Consider the following 16,323-nt stretch of genomic DNA (forward strand, 5'->3'; position numbering starts at 1 on the left):
CGAGCTTCCACTGGGGAAGCAACATGACGTCATTATCAAAAAACCGAGGAAACTCTGCGATCATTGTGCAACACTGGAGCCGAAAATCTGCCGAGGTTGCTGTTGGGCGCTGCGCGATTGCTATTATCGTTTAGATTAAGAGCCCGAAGAAAAGACTGAATGCATTCGGAATAATAGAAGCAGTGGGGTGAATCCCCTGTGTTTGGTAAGTGTAAAGATGATTTAATGTGACCTTTAATGTGCAGAGCATCCTGCTAGCTAATGGAGAACATTGTGCCTGCTGGTTTTATTTCATCATAAAATACAATATGCAGTTTTCACTTTTTATAAAGGGTCTAAATAGAAAGAAAAAGATTTAGGCCACGTCTATGTCTTTTCTCCTTCTCCTCTGCTCAGAGGTATAGTGCATATCAGATTTCAGTTTTCTGCTTGGAGATATGCAGATCTTTTTTCATCTATACAGAGTGGGGATAAATAAGTATTTTTTTCTGCTATTCTTGAATATGCTTTAATATATATATTATATGCTTTAATATATAATATATATATATATATATATATATATATATATATATATATATATATATATATATATATATATATATATATATATATATAATATGTATATGTGTGTAATATATGTGTGTGTTTTCTACATGATCCAGAGGCATAATGTTTAATATGTCAAGGAATAGTTATATTTAATCTATTTACAACATTTATTTCTGGCCCGAAATGAAATATATATTTTGTTAATCATTCTATGAGTGTAAAAAGTTGTGCTCATGCTGTTGCATTATGTGGCAAGCAAACGATGTAATGTGAGGGTTAAATAACAGTTTTTTTTTATTAAACAATGCAAATGTATAGCTATAAAACAACAGTGAAAATATTTAAATGCCATATATTGTGTGCAAGAAGATCTAAAATATAAATGTGACTGAGTAACAATTACCTTAATTATATATTTTTTATTTTATAAATATCAATTACATTCAAAATGAATGTGAGATGAAGTTTGTTTGCAGTGGTGATGACATGGTTGAGTGTTCATTCATGCAGTGAAGTTGAGTTTATTGAATCAAAAATGTTTTTTAAAGGGGGGGTTTATGCAACGTTTCAGCTGTATTTCTTTTAAGCTGCATATGCTTCTGTCCAGCACCATTCTTAATTAGCTGTTGAATGATTGTTTGCCTGCGTGCATGTGTGTTGACAGGCCTCTGGGAGTTGCTCTTTATTCCTTGTGTCTTTATTGCGCTCCTCTCAGCATCCTGCCATAGGCCTTGGCAACAGCAGCTTTTGAGCACATGCATAGCAGCTTCTCCTATAGCAACACTTCAGAAACAAACACAGCTAATGTGTGTGGTGAAATACAGAGGCCCTGTTGATCTAATAAATTAAAGAATGGAAAGCACAAAAAAAAGGTCCCTAGAGACATCAGGCGTAGTTTATTCCCTCGTTTGTTCTCGGTAATGCATCACTGGTGTCATTGAAATGTTTGTTCTGCTGAGGCCCTGTTACTTCAAACAGTGTTTTATCAGAAGGATGTTGCTCAGCCATGTGTGTTTTGCATTGCAGTTTTTAACACCCACGTATTACCCGTCTGTCTTTCTGTCTGCCTGTCTCTCTCCCTCCCTCTGTCTTCATCATTCATGTTCCCTCAGCTGAGCGTGAGCATGGAGGATTATGACTACTTATTCAAAATTGTGCTTATTGGAAATGCAGGAGTGGGCAAAACCTGCCTCGTCCGACGCTTTACTCAGGTGTGTGAAATAATTTCCCATAACACAACACTGGATGTTTGCAATGTGTCAGTGTTTCTACAGGATTGACAGTCCCTGGTAATTATAATTTCATAATAATTGTTGCATTTAAACCTCTCCATCTTGCGTTATCTAGGGGCTTTTCCCTCCTGGACAAGGCGCCACCATTGGAGTGGATTTTATGATCAAAACTGTGGAAATAAAAGGAGTGAAGGTGAAGGTGGGTGTGACTCATTTTGAGGAATGTTTTTATTTGAGTTTTCAGTCTTTATTTTGTATTAAGTTATTTCAGTTTTTTTTTTAAATCTTTTTTTTTCTTTTTTTTTGTATCCTACTGCATCTTTTGGTTTTGCTCTTGTTTTCTTTTTGTCATGGGTTGTAAATTAAATAATAATAATAATAATTGTTTCTTTTTTATGTACATAGCTCCAATAATAATGCTAATAATAATATTTATTTATTTACATAGCCCCAAACCCAAGAACACGTCACAATATATATATATATATATATATATATATATATATATAAAACTTTTTTTTTTTTTTTTTAAGTATATTTAAAATTATTTAACACAATTTTTAAGCCATTGACAAGGCTGTTGGTAGATTTTTGAAATGACACAAGGAGGATTGTTAAGGATGAAGGAGGATTCTTACATTTTAGAAAAATCAATGTTAAAAAAAGGACTGTAGGAATTTGCTTTAAATATACATACTATATAAGTCGCACTGGGTCAAAAAAAACCTAAACAAACAAAAAATTTGTATCAATGTATGTCACATTTTAATATTAAAGCTACACTGTGTAACTTTTTTAGTTTATTCTTAGCTAAAAACACTTAGTTCTTTCAAAAATATATGTGCTCATTAATGTATATTTACTTCTTTCAAGTAATAAAGTATTCTCGTAAGTTTATAATATGCCATTGAAAATACATACGTGAGGGGTTCGAATGCGGGTCGCCATGTTGCCCCTCCATCTTGAAAGTACATTAGCCAAAGAGGGACATACCTTTTCGCGTTTTAACACTCGATGGCACCGTGTCGAATGTGGACGAGGTCGAACTGGAAGCCATGTTAACCTGGACTAAATCGGCCACCGTAGGAGTTAAAACGAAATCGGAATTGAGAAGAACAGAAACTAATATTCACTGGATGGTCATATACCCTGTCACCACTAGATGGGGGAAAATATCACACAGTGTAGCTTTAAATTCACCAATAATGTTAAAATAAATAATAAATAAAACTTAAATTTAACAGTATTTAGAATAGAACAGGAAACACAATTATATAGTATAGCTTGGCCTATATATAGTATAGTAAGTCAAAAATAGTCAAATAAAATAGTATAAAACAAACAAAGTATGGTGGCATTTATAATAAACAACTTTTATTATATATCACCAAGTCTAAACAAATGTATTTAAAAGTGAAACTGAACCTAGCATGTGTGCTATACAAATAAACCTGGGCTCACGTGCCTCTCTCTTTGGGCATAAATCCAAATATGTGAACAGTTTTTTTTGTGTATCATCAGTGCTTGATGTCAGTTGCGTTAAACACGTTTATAAAAACATGACTTCTATTCAGAAAAATATGGGGTATATCATTTTTGGACGATTGGTGGGCGGAGTTAGTGTGAATAGCCTCTGCCAACAAGGCGGGCTATTTGCACACTTGTTGTAAATAGACACTCTGATAATTATAGAAATGTGACCAAACATGGAATTGAAATGCAGAAAGCATCAGTTTAGTCCACTGGAACACTGTGACTGATTTAGCATGTGTTTTTGCACCTAAAGGCACCTCTGAGCATTTTTCCGCATTTCACTCCACTTCCTGCTAACGAAATGGACTGAAAGCTCTAGTTTGTGTTGGGTTCTGCCTAAACGTGCTAAGTGACTTCACTGATTATTTGATCCGCTCATCCCCACAGCTCCAGATCTGGGACACGGCCGGGCAGGAGAGGTTCCGCTCAATTACCCAGAGTTACTACCGCAGTGCCAACGCCCTCATTCTCACCTACGACATCACCTGTGAAGATTCCTTCCGGTGCCTTCCTGAGTGGCTGAGGGAGATCGAGCAGTATGCCAACAACCAAGTGGTGACAATCTTAGTAGGTGAGTATCCAAGCTTAAAGCTTCTGTCTGTCTATCTGTCTGTCTGTATACCATAATGCTGACCTTTAAAGTTGCATGAAATTAAAATGTACCTATTTATCTATTTTCTAAATACACATGACTGATATTGATCTTATTGTGAATAATTAATCTGTGCATCTGTTTAAAAGGGTTAGTTAAAATAAATATTCTGTCATCTATTACCCTCATGTCATTCATAACACCATAATACTTTATTTCATCTTCGAAACACAAATTAAGGCATTTTTTTTATGAAATATTAAAGATCATACATTGGAAGCTCAACCGTACTTGCTTGACATGCGAGAACAAACCCTGTTGGTTCTTGCAGAAGCTCAGATGTGCATAAGAATGAACCCTATTGGTTCTTGCGGGTCAAGCAAACATGTTTGAGCTGCAGTTTACCATATATGAGTGCTCTATGTACGTTTGCATATACATTTTTATATGTGAATAAAAGCCTAAATAAATCTGTTCATCATATAAAGCAATCGTATCTCTTCAGAAGACTTGGATTAAACCGGTCGATTCATATGGATTTAATTTACAATCTTTATGAACGCTTTGAATCGTCAAGAGTTTTGAGTATATATAGACTCAAAGAAATATCTCCGATGTCATTAAAAACATTTAATTTTTGTTTATAAGATGAACAAAACTCTTATGGGTTTGGAAGGACATGTGGATGAGTGGATGACACATTTTTGAATTTGTTTTTTTGGTGAACTAACCCTGAAAAAAAATTGACCTCCTAATATTTAATCAAATTGTCCTAAGTCAATCTTCTGGTGAATCTTCCGTACTCAGGACTTCTCCAATCATTTAGTCCACCCCTGCAAACTTATTCATTAATTTATTCGCTCATTGTTTATTCAAAAAACACATTTAAAAACAACCCAAGGTTGGCCAAAGAGGAGTACATATCGATAAATAAGGTAAAAAAAACTTTAAACATATTAACAATCCATATAAAAAATAACAGACATAGACTAGTGATGGGACTTTTACCTGTTTCACGATATCATTTACAATTTAATTTTCATTAAAACCGTTTTGTTATCGCGATTTTGAAAACTCGCTGTAAATCCTGTCCAGCCAGCATCAGTCTGGTGCAGACGCAGTGCCCAAAGTTGTTTTTTTGAACAAGAAGAAATGGCAGAAGGCAGTGACAGCGGCTGGAGATTTTTCAGCTTTCTAAAAGGACCAAATTTGAGGAGTGGTCATATTTTGGCTTTTACAAAAGTCCTGAGGGAAATTTATTCGAAGATGGTCACCCTCTCTGCAGAACATGCAAAAAGAGGTAAACACTTAAAATCTGCCGAGTCGTCTTCAGTGTATAGCTGACGCAAGGCAAGTGGGCTTTGACCTCAATACCAAAACTATGTTTGGGAAATAATTGGACACAAAGTTTTGAGTTTAAATGTTTTCGCTGAAATATATCTCACTTGCTTGAAATTAACGTGAATCTTCTGCAAAGAAAAGTTCGCAGCAAGTGGCTTTGAGCCAAAGATGAACGAACAAGTTCAAATAAGACTATTAAGGGTGACATTTAAGGGATAATAATGTATATTCATTGTACACTTATTACAGAGATTTTCATTACCACATAAATAATTACGGGAACATATTGAATTGAGATTAATGTTTTAGATCTTACCTGTTTATAAATCCATTTTGTACAGTGTACAAAACAATTGTCCAGACAAGATGATCAAAAGAAGTTATAGTAATTAAAGGGTTAGTTCACCCAAAAATGAAAATTAGCCCATGATTTACTCACCCTCAAGTCATCCTAGGTGTATATGACATTCTTCTTTCAGACGAATAAAATCCGAGTTATATTACAAAAGTCCAGGCTAATCCAAGCATTATAATAACACTAATAGTTGCTCTGTTTTTGAATTCCATAAAAAATGCATCTGTCCGTCAAATAACGTGCTCCATGCGGCTCTGGGGTTTTAATAAAGGCCTTCTGAAGCCAATCGATGCGTTTGTGTAAGAAAAATATCCATATTTAAAACTTTATCAAGTAAAGTTCCAGCCGACCACCTTCCCTGTTCAATTTATGGAAAAAGTGTTGAAAGTGCCTCTGCCGATCGAAAGACAAACGCGACCAGGTACGCTTGTCATGACGTCACGTACGCATCTTGAGTTTCACATTCAACTTTCAACACTTTTCCACGGAAGGCGATCGGCTGGAACTTTACTTGATAAAGTTTTAAATATGGATATTTTTCTTACACAAACGTATCGATTCGCTTGAGAAGGCCTTTATTAACACCCTGGAGCCGCGTGGAGCACGTTATTCGACGGACAGGTGCATTTTTTTATGGACTTCAGAAACAGAGCAACTATTACTGCTTTTATAATGCTTGGATTAGCCAGAACATTTTTCATATAACTCAGATTTTATTCGTCTGAAAGAAGAATGTCATATAGGCCTACACCTTGGATGACTTGAGGGGGAGTAAATCATGGGCTAATTTTCATTTTTGGGTGAACTATCCCTTTAAAGCTACACTGTGTGAGAATTTTAGTTTCTGTTCCTCTCAATTCCGATTTTGTTTTAACTCCTACGGTGGCCGGTGTAGTCCAAGATTAACATGGCTTCCAGTTTGACCTCGTCCACATTCGACACGGTGCCATCGAGTGTTAAAACGCGAAAGGCGAAGCTTGAATTTACGGGTATGTCCCTCTTTGGCTAATGTACTTTCAAGATGGAGGGGCAACATGGCGACCCGTATTCGAACCTCTTACCCGTATGTATTTTCAATGGCATATTATAAACTTACGAGAATACTTTATTACTTGAAAGAAGCAAATATACATTAATGAGCACATATATTTTTTAAAGAACTAAGTGTTTTTAGCTAAGAATAAACAAAAAAAGTTACACAGTGTAGCTTTAAAGTAATAATAATTATAGTAGTATTAATAGTAAAGTCAGAAAGTAAAATAGTAAAACAGAAAGAGATGACACCGTTCTGGTAGATACTGTGCAGATGAATATGACCATTCATAATAGATAATGCTTTACAATCAACTCCGTTAGAGAGCTACATATGGTCATTTATCTGTTCAGTAAAATACCTTACCTAACCTGTTGAGTAATAAAAACACCATCTCGTCGCTTTTACAACATTTCAAATCCTCCAGTTCTCGCCATCTCTGAAAAGCCAAGCCAATATTGATTATTGTTTTATTACGAGCTCTGTTGTGTTCCCTTTTTGCCAGCAGACTCTCCTCTGTTCGGCATTTGTTTTAAACAGGTGATTCCCTGGATGTTGGAGATTTAGCTGCTCCATGTCATCCTTTCTCGCGCGTTGTGATAACTAACCTCCGCCACTCCCACACATTTACATTTATGCATTTCCCAGACGCTTTTATCTAAAGCGAATTGCAATGTACTTATTGCACAATACACACGTCAAAGTAGCCGGAGCAACTTTTCGTTATTTATGGATATGATGAGACGCATACGGGCGAGTGACGCATGCATGCAATTTCCCATGAAAACCATCCCATCAGGTCCTAAAATAGGAACACTTATAATAGGCCTATAATGTTTTAAGACTAAAACATGTTTTGGAAGAATGATTGATGATGTATTGACTCATTATTTAAATGTTCTTCATTTTGAACTAAAATAGTTACATAGTAACTTTTGCCAGGCGTCGCAAATGGAAAAAAACACGATTTAACCATTTGATTTGATGTCATTTGAAGATTTAATGTCATTTGATTAAATCTTTTCATGATTTTATGAACATGAGGCCTCCATTTCTCCACATCTCAAAATCCAATCAGCAACCGATCATACAACTAAGTCTCTGCCCTATATTTTCATCTGTCGCTACTTCCGTTTCACTGCGATTTTAATGGCGAGACTTTAATGACATCTGTGATTTACAAAAAAGTTTATCAGTAAAGTTTCGTAGGCTTGCTGATTAAGGTGCTCATGCAGGAAATTGTCTATCAACGTGACTTTAATACGTTTTTGGATCTGTTGAATAAGCAAACAGATTATTACAAACTGCCTCGCAAACATTAGACCTTCTAGCTGTCAACATGCGTCGGATGTCCTTGTCACCAGAGCATTTGAGCCCTGTTGACTGCTGTTGTTGTTCACAGGGAATAAGATAGACTTGGCCGATAAGCGAGAAGTCCATCGGCAGCGAGCGGAGGAGTTTGCGGAGGCACAGAGCATGCTGTATCTGGAGACCTCGGCCAAAGAATCAGACAACGTGGAGAAGCTCTTTCTGGATCTGGCCTGCGAACTGATCCGCGAGGCCAAGCAAAACACGTTGGACAACAACGACTCCACCCCCATGCCTGGAGAAGGGAAAAACATCAATTACTTGAGTTGCTGCAGCATAAACTAAGTAGACTTGGCCTCCCTGTCTGGCTGAGGACGCAACATGGATTGCATACAAAGTGGTTGTATTGTTGGTGACAACTACGTAGTTGCAGTGGTTAAACTTGTTGACGTCCACTTCTTTTACCCTTCTTAAATCCCTGGGTATTTTAAAACGTACATTCGGAAAAACATGATAACAAGATGATGCTGCTTTTAAAGGGGGAGGGTGGTCCGAAGCTCCTACATGCTTTTGGACAGTAAAAAGGGCCTTCACAATAATGCTTGCTAGTAGGTCAGACAATGAGATTTGTTTTCAGCCACAAGCTCACCCATTTAAAGGACTAGTTCATCCAAAAATGAACATTCTGTCATCGTTTATTCACCCTCATGTCATTCCAAACCCATATTACACAAAAGAAGATGTTTTGAAGAATGTTCACGCTGCTCTTTTCCCGAATGAAAGCGTACAGTGACCAAAGCAGTCCATATGACTTGTGTTCTATATTTCAAGTCTTCTGAAGCCATACGATGCTTACGCTTTGGAATGACATGAGGGTGAGTAAATGGTGACAGAATTTTTATTTTAGGGTGAACTGCCCCTTTAAGATTCATTGCCACAAATTTGGTGTTGATGTGCACATTTATTACTCGCACAAAATGCACTTCTTGATGATTGCTTGCGAGATCGTTTGAGGTTGCTTATGCATGCTTTTTTAAAAATGAAAGTCAACAATGCAAACAGACAGCCAGCTACCTTCAATAATCTGTGACAGGAAGATGTGAAGTAAAACACCCTCATTTATTAGGTGGAGAATATAATACCCATACTGCGTGGATGGAAGTCTGGCTGTTAATACACAATGAAGGCCATGCCATTTTGATAAGTCACAGCAAAAACCCAATGTGCCTCTGCCATTTCCATCCTGTCGTCATATATTACATAACACCCCGGGGAATCTCTTGGGGTACATGTTTGGGTCATATTTCTCCCAAAAATGTGACTAAAAACGTGTTAATATATTCGTCTTAATATGTTACTTTGGAGTTTATTCGTTTTCATTATTTTAAGAATAATTATCATTAGATTCTCAATACAGTAATTGGAATAATCCTGTCCAGTCCAGACAGTATATATATATTTTTTGTTTCACATTACAACATATTCTACCATAACATATACATGCGTTAAAGGGTGTTTTTTGCATTACAGTCATGAGAATAGGGAAAATGTGCATAATTTTTATGGAAATTAAGCACACTGTAAAAATGTTACTGTTCACAAAATAAGCTCCATTTTCTTTGCCAAGTTATGATTTTTTTTTTTTTTTTTTTTTTGGTGAAATACACAACCGTTCAAAAATTTGGGATCAGTAAGATTTGTTTGAAATAAATTAATACTCTTATTCAGCAAGGATCTATTACATTGATAAAAAAAAGATTTCTATTTCATATAAATGCACTTTTAATTTTTGAAATCAGTCAAAGAATTCACAAAATGTGAAGTAGCACAAATGTTTTCAACATTGATAATAATTGACCATTCGCAAAGACCCGCCCCCTTTAGTTACTGTTGCTATGGCCGACAAGCCATGGCGCTCTCACACCACACACGTTCTCACGTAGAGAAAATACATCGCGGAGCAAAGAGGACATTGACAACACGCCGACAGACAGGACAGAGCAAGTTACTTTTGATATGAAACAAAGTCCCTACTTTGAAATGGTCATTTTTTTAAAGAAATTTAAACAGTAAATAGTGTTTTGTGGCTCTTTAATGTGTCGTGATCGCTGTAGCACCTCGTGAACCGATCATCTCTTCCTTCTAGTTCATTGATAAGCATGAAATAAACATGAATGAACACTAAAATAAATGTTGTTTCAACCGCAGAAAGACGTCAGTACACACCGTTTTTCCACGTTCAAGTCCGCCGACGTTAATCTACTAACTCTCCTGACTGCTTCGTCGGACAAAACGGCAGATTCGGCGATGTGATTGGTCAGATCGCCTGTCAATCAAACTTACGGTGAAGGGTGAATTAGGGATGCACGATATATCGGTATCGGCCGATATTATGTTAATTTTTAATGTTATTTTTATCAGCCTCATAAGAAAATTTGGCCAATATATTAAATCCGATAAATAATGTATTATTTCCTTGCAACATGCGCAGCACATAAAGGCTACATAAAATGATGAGAACATTATAATTGTGTGCTTGGGACATGGCTTTTAATGGTGAGACTTTTGTTTTTGTAATCAGGCTCTCAAAAATGATACAAAAATTTGGATTTAGATTTAACAGCCAATAAATCGGTTAATCGGCTTTCAAATATGAATCGGTTATCGGTATCGGCAAAAATTTTAATATCGGCGCAGCCCTAATAATAATAATAATAAGAAATGTTTCTTGAGCAACAAATCAGCATATTAGAATGATTTCTGAAAGATCATGTGACTATGAAGACTGGAGAAATGATGCTTTGCATCACAGGAATAAATACATTTTAAGATAGACATTTTAAACTGATAACATTTCACAATATTACTGTTTATTCAAACAAACACAGCCTTAGCGAGCATAAGAGACTCAAAAACATTTCAAAATCTTACTGACCTCAAACTTTTGACTGTCGTGTTCTTGACAGGTTTTATGAGATCTACCAGTCCAGAGGTTTTTAGTGGCTTTGCACATTATATGTTAAAACGTAAACACAATGAACTCAATGTTATAATGCACTGTCTAAAATGCTTTCATTCCATTTTAATATTTTTTCTCTCTCTCTAGGAATACTCCTGATTCACTTTTGGAGATATTCTTAATGTCTTTTCACACATTATTACATATTACAAGAACTGAAATATACCAGGATGCTTTGTAGTTAATTTAGTCCAGCTTTAGTATTGTAATAACCGTAGCGATGTTTAAAGCTTTTGGCACTTGAGAGGTCAAGAGAACAGTGTGTGTGTGTAGTTTTTGTGTGAATGAGAGATATCATGTATTCCATAGATGTTTCAGTGAGTTCTTGCACAAATGGTCTTTATGTTTCAACGCATTGAGGAAAAGATGATGGAGTTGTTTAACGGTGTGATGCAGTGATTCTGATTTTCTGTTCTGGAACTGTGTTGTGCATTTTAATGACTTTTAAACAGTTGGAACTTGTACCTCCAACCTTGGCTGTGCTGTAAGGTTGTTTGCACCTGTATCATTACAATGGAACTGTGAATCTCCTCTTTTATAGACTGTCAGTATTTTACTTGCTGCTACAGAGCTTTTTCCCCTTTTTTTTATCTAACAAAATCGACGGAGGTTTTAGTGTGCTTGGTAATATTTGTGATGATGATAATTCAATGATTTTGTTTCGAGTGATTTTTTTTTTAACACTCAACAAAATCCAACACTAAACAATGTTTAACTTGAGGACCAATTGTTTTACCTTTTTTTGTTGTTGCTGTCCATGCCAATTACTTTTCAGTATAATGCATTTTCCTCATATTTACGCATAGCTGCTTATATGATATTAAGCTTTTCTATTAACATTTTATTTCAAAGTGATAACCTTTTCTAGTTTTGTATGAACCGTTTTCTTTCTATGTTACTTGACGTGCCATGCACAGTATTTTCTCTGTCAGGTATTTTTGTCTAGCTTTGTTTTACAGATACTTGCCATATTGTAATGGGTTGCATTGTGTACCAATGGGACTCTCTAGAAGAATTATTTTTTTCTATGTTAAATTTAATTTCCAGTATAAGTTGTATTACTAAGCGCTTAGTTTTTCTGTATGCACAATGTTATTATGTCTGTTTCATTATGTAAAGACAATATTCATCAAAGCGTAACAGTCTTTTGTCTAGTGAAGACTCCACTCTTTCGCTGTACATTTATGTGCTTTCGGTATATAAGTTGTGGTGTACCATCTGTGATTCATTTATCATAAAGAGACAAACCCCACGACTGCAGCAATTCAGTATTGCGAATATGTTTTCTTGAGCAATTCTGTTAGTGTAACTTTGTGTTTTTAATTCTCAGCATATAGACTGCAAGTTAATACATTTCTCCAAATAAACATGGTTATGACACTATCTGTATTGTCATTGTGGGAAATTGGTACAAAAATTGTTGATTCAATTTCCTTTAAAAAGAAATTGGGTAAATCTGAGGTAAATATAATCAAATAATAGCCTACTAAAGTACAATTTACTTTGAAAAACAAATACTAATAACATTTTATTAATATTCAATCAATATTATAATACATGCAATACTATATATATAGAGTAGTAATTTTGAACTATGGTTATTACTTTTGTAAGGGGTGAGGAATAGCAAGAAACTACAATGACCATAAGCCATCGCGCTAATCACGTGTTTACAATACGGAAGCGCGTTGTACCGTGAAATGAAGTTAACAAAACATGCCGTTTATCGACAGAAACAATTGACATAATCCGCTTTGACAGAGCACATGGACAGAAAGACACTCTGAAACACTATACACACACGGCGAACAGATTTAGCAAACTTACTGAATGATCTTTTTCTAAAATGGTCTGAAATTTCAGAAATTAACCCTTAAGAGCTACGGTATTTTATATATATTTTTTAAGGCGTTACATTCATTGTATCCCTGTTGTTTTTATTACTGTAAGTTAGTTGAAAAGTTTGCGTCATGGAGTAACAACAACGAGTCATTTGACATCCTTCCTCGTTCCCCGTATGCAAATGATCCATCGCTTCATATTTCCAGATGACCTGTGACTGGACTCACTCACTCATTCAGCCATGAGACTGACCAGCACTGCTCTGCTCTTCCTCCTCTTCATCAGCTGTAATGCACTGGCTCTCAAACCGCAGCTCTTAGGCAGACACACCGTCCAAACCTACTCTCATCACAGATCTGTCTCGTACAAAACTTTCTATTTTGATCAACAGGTAAGTGTCTTATTTCATTGCTTGCCTTACTTGGCTGTTTATTCTTGGGCATAAGAAATCTAAACTGAACAGGACTTAAATGCATGTCAATAAATAATTTAGTTTACTTTAGAGAACACTGAAATTTTGTTTTGTGTGTGTGTGTGTGTGTGTGTGTGTGTGTGTGTGTGTGTGTGTGTGGGCCAGAGACGTATTATTTATGTTAATTAGGTAGTTTTTTATGTTAATTGTTTGATAAATATAATTCCCCCAACCCCCCGGTTAAAACTAATTAAAACAATAGTAAAAAAAAAAAAAAAAAAACTATATTATAATAAAACAGCATTTCCGCATATTATTTTGCAAACAACTTTCTGTTTTGTTTGTAAAATGGTATAAAACAACATTGATGAATAATTATAACAATATCAATCATTTGTTTTTTTGTATTGTTGTTTATACCATTTTCTTAATGCAAAGTTGTTTACAATCTAAATGGTTGCAAATGTATTTTCATCTATTTTGTGATTATGTCTACCTATTTCTTGAAAATAAATGATTGTAATGCAGGTACAGTAATACATTAAATAAACAAGACCCAAACCAAATAGGGCAATTTATCAGTGTGCTCAATAACCAATGAAGTACAAAATAGTAAATAACTATAAGAAAAACAATTGTAAATGCATGAATGTATTTAACCTGAAATTTCAACTACATAAATAATGGTAAGATATGTGTTTCTTTTTAATGTAAATATGAAATTATTAAAAAAAGACACTATCTATGGAAGTCACATTCTTAACGAGTGAGTCTTTGAGTCATTCATTCAAACGATTCGTTTAAACGGCTGATTCATTCAGGAATGAAGCAAGTGAGCGTCTTTATGAATGGGCCATTGAATCAGCAATTCATTCAGCATGGATTCACTTCTGTGTGTTGTTCAGAGATGCACAACAGTGCTTTCAATAATAATAACTATAACAATCATATGTCTTGTTATTATTACTTCATTATTATTAATATTTTGTATACCATTATGGGTTTTAATAAGTAAATAAAACCGACCCAAAAAGTGCAATTTATCAATGCACTCAATAACCCATGAAGGACAAAAGAGTAAATATCTTTAAAAACAGTGGTTACACTGATGACTGTCTTTGATCTTGTAATCAGAATCTCATGTGACAGTTTTTAAACTTGTTTGTTGTTAACAGATCATCTCATTTATCAGAGTTGTAAACCCTTGTCAATGCAATCAACTCTTGTGACATGATCACATTGCCGGGCGTTATTTCGCAGCCCACAGCAGATTTATCTGGTTGTGTGTGTGTGGCTGCTCATTAACTTACAACTGGGCTTCCTTAAAGGATTTCCTTTATTTAATGTGTACATAATCTGTGCCGTTCTGCTCTGTATTGTGTCTGCAGGAAATTTCTTTTCCCTTGTGGCCCCCACAGAATAATAGCAGATCCTTTGCTCTTCTGGGATCGGTCATATGCAGAGGCACATGTTGGCAGTCTGCCCGTTTTTCACTTGATTGAACTGAAAGTGAGATCTTGAAAGTCCCTTCATTTTGTATTTGTGCGTGTGTATCAGTTCCTGATGGTGTTCTAACATGCACTGACAAAAAAACACTAAGTGATTCTGAGTGATTGTATTGTTTCATTAGTATATACTATTTAAAAGGGTGGTATGATGCTGCCTGTTATTTAATAATTTACGTCTCAGAGACATTTCATCTCAACCTGAAGGGTGGCTTAGCAGTTAATCTTTTACATGCTGTCCGTGTGAAAAGCTGACACAGGAAAAGCCCTGCGTCTAGTTTTAGACAAAAACAATCCTGTTATGCTGTACTCTGAGCCTGATTACTTCTTGACCTGGACACACCAGAGTGAAGGCAATTGTTTCTCGTGTCTGTTCAACTCATCCTCTGAGCCGTCAGGAAGATTAGGCCCATTTCCTGGCTTTCTTGCTCCTCATTGTCTTGGTTTTTGTCCTTGTCAGCGCTTAGTATGCCTTAAACGGTAGCCTTCAGTTGCAGCGGCGCAGTCGAGGCTGTTAAAATGAGGATCCGATCTACAAAGACTATAAGAACAAGCGGTAGAGGAAATGAAACATGGGTCTCCCTCTGTGGTTCATTTCACATTCCCGCTCAAGTTGAGCTGTAGTCTGTCGTGTTTTAATTCTCTTTGTTGAGCGGTTGGACAGTTGTCGTGGGATATCCTTTCAGGATCTGTTGCTGGCTGTGGGTGGTAAAATGGAGAGCACTGTTTGACAAGCAACCAAGAGCAGAGCTGTGTCTAAATTCATTTGACAGTACCAAAAGCATTAATGTGTAACTCCAATTTGAAGGAACACGCCGACTTTTTGGGACTTTAGCTTATTCGCCGTATCCCCCAGAGTTAAATAAGTCCATACATACCATTCTCATCTCCGTGCGTGCCATAACTCTGTCTGACGCACACACCGCTAGCCTAGCTTAGCACAAAGACTGGAGGTAAATGGCTCCAGCTAGCCTACTGCTCAATAAGTGACAAAATAACGCCAACATTTTCCTATTTACACGTTATGATGTGTATAGTTAGCCTGGATGCCAGCCGAATTTAGCCCGGCCCACAATTTTTTTTGCTCGGGCAATTCGGTCTGGACTCGCTCCATAGAGGAGTAATTATGCCCGAACAGAAACTGTTCGGACCAATGAAATTGTCAGGGCGGGCTTTAGACGATGATGGACAGATGATAAACAGTAACGTAATCATCCACGTCATCGAAGGCTCTTGGGTTGAATTTGCTCTTATCTTAAACGGAGAACTTGTTCGTATATGCATTCACCTTCACTATTTCTCTCAGAAACAATGATCGTGTTGGTAAGTACTCTGTGTATCCTTAAATTATTTTATTACTGGCAAAGATCGTTTACACTCATCTTTTTCTTGTAACGTTACTTAATCCAGCGTGCGTGCAGACAGGGTTTCCAAGTGTTTTTGCAATGTCGCGCACAATTGCTACTCAAAACTATAGCCCAAAACAATAACTTTCCAGGGTGTTCTCCGGAAAAAAATGCAGTTTGGTTGGCAAAATATGTTATTTTGGCAAGGTTGCCTGCTAAAATTCGCATTCCTGGGTTTATATAATCACATAAT

The 16,323-nt window shown here is 36.1% G+C and overlaps 2 protein-coding genes across 2 annotated transcripts in view; both read left to right on the plus strand.

Annotated features, from left to right (window-relative positions):
• Positions 1-31: 31 nt before the first annotated feature.
• rab30 (RAB30, member RAS oncogene family) lies at positions 32-12,347 on the plus strand. Its single transcript, XM_079823983.1, has 5 exons — positions 32-205; positions 1,665-1,763; positions 1,900-1,983; positions 3,705-3,888; positions 8,041-12,347. The coding sequence occupies exons 2-5, from the start codon at positions 1,677-1,679 to the stop codon at positions 8,289-8,291; spliced, it is 606 nt and encodes a 201-aa protein (XP_079680109.1). The 5' UTR covers positions 32-205; positions 1,665-1,676; the 3' UTR covers positions 8,292-12,347.
• prcp (prolylcarboxypeptidase (angiotensinase C)) overlaps positions 8,331-16,323 on the plus strand; it is a 34,222-nt gene continuing 26,229 nt past the window's right edge. Inside the window, exon 1 of the mRNA XM_079823980.1 lies at positions 8,331-13,198. Coding sequence (XP_079680106.1) covers positions 13,049-13,198 — 150 coding nt within the window. The 5' untranslated portion in view covers positions 8,331-13,048. The remainder of the gene's footprint in view (positions 13,199-16,323) is intronic.

Source organism: Gobio gobio, assembly GCF_949357685.1.
Source record: "Gobio gobio genome assembly, chromosome: 8".
In the NCBI taxonomy this organism is placed as follows: domain Eukaryota; kingdom Metazoa; phylum Chordata; class Actinopteri; order Cypriniformes; family Gobionidae; genus Gobio; species Gobio gobio.

Coding starts and splice junctions, on each gene's coding strand:
- rab30 (XM_079823983.1), top strand. CDS start 1,677: ATGGAGGATTATGACTACTTATTCAAAATTGTGCTTATTGGAAATGCA. Junction 1,984..3,704: donor TAAAAGGAGTGAAGGTGAAG/GTGGGTGTGACT, acceptor TCATCCCCACAG/CTCCAGATCTGGGACACGGC. Junction 3,889..8,040: donor AGTGGTGACAATCTTAGTAG/GTGAGTATCCAA, acceptor TGTTGTTCACAG/GGAATAAGATAGACTTGGCC.